At 46.8% G+C, this 6,441-nt stretch overlaps 1 protein-coding gene across 1 annotated transcript in view; it reads right to left on the bottom strand.

Annotated features, from left to right (window-relative positions):
* Positions 1-6,441, bottom strand: part of T265_13806 (hypothetical protein) — a gene marked incomplete at both ends in the record, with an annotated part of 72,761 nt that overhangs the window by 50,258 nt on the left and 16,062 nt on the right. The window contains one exon of the mRNA XM_009170618.1: positions 5,066-5,337. Coding sequence (XP_009168882.1) covers positions 5,066-5,337 — 272 coding nt within the window. The remainder of the gene's footprint in view (positions 1-5,065; positions 5,338-6,441) is intronic.

Below are 6,441 nucleotides of genomic sequence, written 5' to 3'. Positions count from 1 at the left end.
ACCCAACCATTTCGTTATATCCTTCATACTCCTCCGCCAAGTCAAGAGTTGGCCACCTCTCTGTTTACATCACTCTGAATTGGGCATGGAAAACAGCGCTCTCTCCGGCAAACGATGGTTCGGCATACGCAACACATGTCCAAACCAACGCAGCTTCTGGTGCTCGACACATTCTTCAACCAACCGAAAACGCGCTTTCTAACTGCCTCGTTACAGGTTCGCTGACGCCAACCCATGCGAGCTATAGTTCTGAGACAACGATTATCGAACACCTGAAGACGTCTCAGTTCCGCTGCTCGAATAGGCCGTCTGACATCCTTACAACAAAACAGCCCGTACTATAGCTTGATACACACGTCCCTTCAGACTCAGAGATAAACCATCCTGACGCCATAGGTGTCTCAAACTAGCAAACGCGGCCCGAGCCTTGCAGATTGGTGCGTTCACCTCATCTGTCACACAATAATCAACACTAATACGACTTCCAAGATACGTAACACACTCCACAACATCCAGTACCCCACCCTGGATTGTAAGTGGCGTGTTCAGTGACTGCACGTCCAAGAGCATGACCTTACACTTTGTAGGTGCAAAGTACATAATAAAGGATGAGCGCGTAGTCAGTTCCAAAACGACCGGCAGTCAGTTACTGATCCGCGAACTGATGGCAATGTGGTCGAGTTCATCAAAGAAACCACTCACAAGGTTGCTGAAAACTCTTCGATTTGAGTTTGTGGTCGGCCTTCCAATGGAAGACACTAAGTGGCCAGACGACTTTGGCTATTTCGGAAGTTAGTACTGCACAAAAACACCCTGCGATCAGCGCACAGCTGAAGCAATCGTTCCCCATTGTCCGTACGTACCGAGTCCAGTCCATGTCGACCTCCTAATTAAGCCCCAGATGCACTAAGCCTGCCCACTTGCGCATTCATATCTCCGGCAACCACCACGATGTCTCTCCGCAGCAGAGCATTTAGGGCGTTGTAAAACCCGTCTTTGACGGCGTACGAACTACGGTCGGTTGGAGCGTAGGTGAACACGATAAACAGATACCTACCAAATTGCCACTTGTGAGACTCCTTCACAGACGTTGCCAGACGAACCGCACAGAGGCGATTTTCAACAAGTATCCGGTCAAGTAAGGATACTTCCGCCCGGTGACTTAGGATGATACTAACCCCTGCACACCCCGCCGCAGAAGCCTCTGGATCACCAGAGGTGCGCAGCCGGAAGCGAGTGGAGACTGACGGAGCATTTAGCTCAGTCACTGTGCTTGCATCTTCAATACTCGTTTCTGAGACACACCGCACACCAATGCCAGAAGTATTTAGCATGAACCATGTTACTGTTTGTGTTATTATTTCAAAACTGCAGCATATGTTTAGCCGTTTCGGAGTTCCGAATATTAATGTCTCTGAAAACATAATTGCACTCAAGTCTGCTGAATCCTCCGCTTTGTTTCAACAAAACAGAATGCAACGATTGCGATCGCCACCACTCCATCCACAAACAAACGGTCAAATTGGAAGATATGCAGACACTTTCAAGAGAGCACACTTGAAATTCAGAGGGGAGAGGACCACACCGGAAATTGTCAAAACACTTCTGCTGAGTTAAAGGGCAACATCAAGCGTTTACACTACAAATGGGTATTGTCCGGGTGATCTGTTTACCCATTGAAGTCATCTATGGAGCTCCACATTCGGCAACCGGTAGAAACACAAATATAGAAGTGCAGTTCAACCGACATCACAGCGCTGTAAATAACATATTTATGCCCGGTCAATCTGTGTTAGCAAAACATTATCGTTGCGGTGTAGAAAGGTAGACACAATGTATAAATATGCGCTTTGCTGAGAAATTTATCCATATAGATCCGTCATACCAGTCAGCTACGCCCTTACCCTTTTGCATCGACAGTTACACGACACCGTGGCTGTCCACTTGATATTCTTCTCAACACATCCGAATAACCTCAAAAGTCTGAATCTGCCAAGCCGATGAGTGAACCAAAATCCCAAAGACTTTCACATACACATGGATGGATCGCATAAGGAAGCCCGTCATACTAATAAAACTGAACCCAAAACAGTAGTCTTATGATCGTTCAGCTGTAGTACCCTTTCAATGCCATTCCACCACAAGCAAGCACGAGGGCTGGAATACTGCCTAGAGAAGCTGAGAGGGAGAGGTCGGGTTCGGACCAAGGACCTTCCGTCCAGTAAATTCGTGCTCTGATTACTGAGCTATCTCGCATGACACAGGACGATTTGTTGTTTCCAATACAACTTCCTCAGAAATGTCTCCTCGATTCTGGTGTAAGCGGCAAGTCTGATTGATACATCAGTAAAGATCATAACAGTGGGGGAGATGGCCCAAGTGGTTAGAGCGCGGATTTACTGACCGGAAGGTCCGTAGTTCGAACCCGACCTCTGCCTCTCTACTTCTCCTGTCTAGGCTCGGGCAACCTGGCAGTATCCCAGCCCTTGTGTTTCCTTCGGGTAGCATGACAGTTAGACAATGGAAGGGTGCTATAGCTGAACGATTCAATTATGATGACGATGAAGAGTGATAACGTTACTAAATTCCTAACTGGAAGAAGAGTTCAAAATATTAACTATGACTACAATAGGCCTTCACAGTGCGCGACGCTATCAATCACCCTCAATGTTGAAGTTCAAGGCGCTAATACACTATTTGCCAGCACCGATCTCCACCACCGCGATACAGCGAAAAACCGGATGGACGACACAGTCAACATGACTCTACGAATTATGGCCAAGTGATTTGGGAAATTTTCGAAATCCACGGTGATACAGAAACATAACTCTTTCATTAAAATGACATATGCACACAGCTTCGGTCGAATCAACCCTTCCTTAAGAGATAAAAATAGGGCCGTTCTCTACTGAGGATATCGTCGATTCTCCATTTCTGACCACCAACGCTTGCGGACAAGCTCTGGGGATAGCAGCATGTGATCGATTCTGTAGTGTCACACTGCCACACTGTCCGTCACGAAGAGACTGGTCCTTACCGTAGTGTGACGGTTTGCGCATCTCAGCGATCCACTGAGCTATACTGGGGAGTATCCCGAGACATTCATAGTCTCTCATAAGAGGTTGGTCAATGGCCCTCCAGGTTGGGGGTTGGAACATGTGGCGACTTCTTCCGTAGGAATGGTAATGCGTTTGCATTTCGCGCCAAACACCACTATCTTGTGGCTAGGATTTTGAGCCAAAGGCTTTGGTTGAGAACCCCAATTGTCCTCTTGCCTAAGTGTGAGTGCCCTAACAGTATCCCAGCCCACGTACAACCATGACACTTACTACGGCAGTGAAGCACCAGTGTTGAACACTGATGTCATGCTTGCGATTATTATGATTATGACGATGATGACGACAAAAGCTTGTTTGAGTGGGTTAGTAACCTTCATCAAACTCGGTGATTTCGCCATGCGTACCAGAGAACGCTCAGCGACTGCCGTGGTCTGTGCGAGCTAGGAATTTGGGTAAAACCGGTTAGGCCATTTATTGCGTGTGCCGACCCATCGTTTGCCGCAGAGATTGCTGCTTTCCGTACCCAATTCAGTGTGGCAGAACCGCTTGATCTGGATGATGGGCATGAAAGTGATTACGAAACACTTTGGTGATATTGACGCTGTCCGCCTTCCAGGATGGAGACCACGTGAAACCTACTGCGCCTGTTTGGAGACGCTGTAAGATATGGTTCTTAATAGATGTCAATTGCACTGTTCTAGTAAGTTTCTATCCAGATTGTCTGAGTAAGCATCTGAAGGTGTAGGAAAATTGGGATGAATGTAGTAAGCTATCTGTATGTCCCTTGCCTAACTACTTTTAATCTTTTCTTCACAACAAGGCCTTCGAATAAATTATGAGTGTACGACGGTGTTGGACACTGGTGTCATGCTGTAGATGATGAGGAGGAAGAAGAAATTGGAAGAGGCCAAGATCAATGTACCATACGGAGAAGATCCAACAAAGCTTCGTCCGCTGATTCACCCTGGGCAGGCGTACATACGGTGCATCTGGATACCGAAGGGTTACAACTATTTTTGGCTAGTCATTAGCACACATAACCCAGAACTGTTACCCGTAGCTCATAAGTTCATGAATCAAGCTTCCGAGTTGTAGTATCACGCGAATGTAATCTTCTTCCCATAGTTGCTGGCGTCCCATGTGAGGCCTTCAGGTAGATGACTGTAGGCCTACAAAGCCAACATTCAACAAAACGTTGGGTTACTTTCTACGGATCACAAGAACGCTCTGCATAACGTGGGTGCTTGGCATGACCGATGAGCAGGCGTCAGGGGTGAATAGGAATTGTGGCTTTCACCAAAACAGTTTGCTGTCACCGAACAAGAGCAGTTCGTCACAATTACTTCGGAATATGCACGAAAGCTGAAAACGACGGAAATGGGTTCGGAGGAGAACGTGAAACGATGTTTGTGATGATCCACTCTTATTGACTTTCCTGAATGCGGAATGGCGGCCCTACAGCTGGAACTTACGAGGACACTAAAGAGATGGTCAGAATACGACACGTACTGCGCACTCAAACAACCAAGTGTACAACGCAATCGTGCAGGGAGTAAGCCACTAACCGATACTTCTTGTATCGACTCGCAGACCGATTAACTTCCATTGTGAAGGATTACCACTTTTAGACTGCCCTTTATCTTTCCACATTTAATTATCCACCCCGACGTTATATACTACTGTATGGCGTTCAGCATCACTTCGGTCGGCATAATCTAGCTGCTCACTTCGGGACTTCGGCCCCGCTGGTCTACGATACACTGACCCGTGATGTTCAAACGGACTATTTATACTGGTACATTTGGGTGTCTTTCGCTAGTGGATGTAGTCAACGGACATAGATGCCTTGTTACTTAGTTGGTTCCGTTAATGTACGCCTACGCAAACGTGACAAAACAAACCGCTCCCAGTGTACGAACCTGCAAGTCCAATGTAAGGTCGAATGAATGCGACGGGAGTGAATAAAGAACCCATGCAAATCATTTTAATGAACACAAAAGCATCACCTGTGCATCGCTTCAATCCTTGCCTGGTCATCCGGTGAATCCAGCATATCCATGAGAAATTCTTCCGCCTCTGGACCTAAGATACCTCCGTTTATGTGAAGCAAGTATCTCTTAGCAATATTCGCGAGTGTGTAGAAATTATAGTCCGTCCAATCAATCGGTCTTCCTGCCTCCAAATCGGCTATTATCTTCTTCATATCTTGTGGATTTCCAGGACGCCGGAAGAGATCTGTGACCGCTACACCATCCCGTGCTATATACACAAGCAGATTCTGCAGATAAGGGAGAAAGGATTCTAACATACTCGAAGCTGCGAAGGGACATTTGGAGATTTGAATGATTCGCTGATCTTGACATTGAAAAGCACTTTTGTGAGACGTCTTTGTAATCCATGACGCTTGGTTACACACTTCTTGATGTTTTCGAGTAACGACATATCAATCGGAACCAGCCTGATTCCATAAAGCAATCACGTAGTGAACAAGAACCCCGCGCGGCACACACGCGACCTTGAGTTATCGTCAAGGTCATGAAGGCGATCCAGGACGCATAGATTCAGTATGCATAGACTGGCGAAAAGTTTCACCCCATTTCATGCACTGGTAATGTCCGATGCTAAGACCCATCTGAAGCGTCGCGCTTTTCATATTACTGGCGAATTAGTGTTTACCATCTCCTTATTCACTCCAGCCGGTGGGGTAGCTCTGAGGAGGGCACCGGTACCGGCACGCTGATTACTACGGTTTTCCCCTGTGCACTTTTGTGCTTTTTTACGGATTCACACATCGACAAGTAGGATCGAGGCGTTATCAAAGGCTTCGCGGGTCGGGTTTGTCCTTGACGTTCAGTGACTTCCTTTCACGTGGAAGAACAAGGGAAAAAGGCGGGCAGCACCTTTCTTCGAGTTCTAAGCGCTCTGCAGTAAGATCGTAAGTGCGAGCGCTCAGATAAAAACATATAAACATGTTTAAAACTTTGTTTAATATGCAGAGCTAAGATCGCTTTGAGTAAGGTTATTATACGAGCCAACGAACCAGAACGAATCGAAAGTGTGCAGTGTGGATGAGAATCCTGTTAGCATGTTCACGTAGAATAGAACGATCATAAAAGAAGGAAGTTGTGTCACAAGGTTAAGATCACCGCGTCAGTCAGCTACTTTTAATTATATGCTTTTCAATTTCTCAAATGCTGATAGAAAAGCTAACACTATTGAGATGTTTGGTTGGTTCAGCTAACCACTTTGAGAAAGAAAGTGTTCGGCCGTAGCACCCTGCGGTGCCCAAGCCGTCATGCCACCCGAAGGAAGCACGAGGGCTGGGATACTGCCAGGTTGCCCAAGCCTAGACAGGGGAAGTCGAGAGGCGGAAGTCGGATTC

This window comes from Opisthorchis viverrini (genome assembly GCF_000715545.1).
Source record: "Opisthorchis viverrini unplaced genomic scaffold opera_v5_104, whole genome shotgun sequence".
In the NCBI taxonomy this organism is placed as follows: domain Eukaryota; kingdom Metazoa; phylum Platyhelminthes; class Trematoda; order Opisthorchiida; family Opisthorchiidae; genus Opisthorchis; species Opisthorchis viverrini.
Note: the sequence above shows the minus strand (reverse complement) of the source record. Positions and strands in the feature narration are given on the sequence as shown.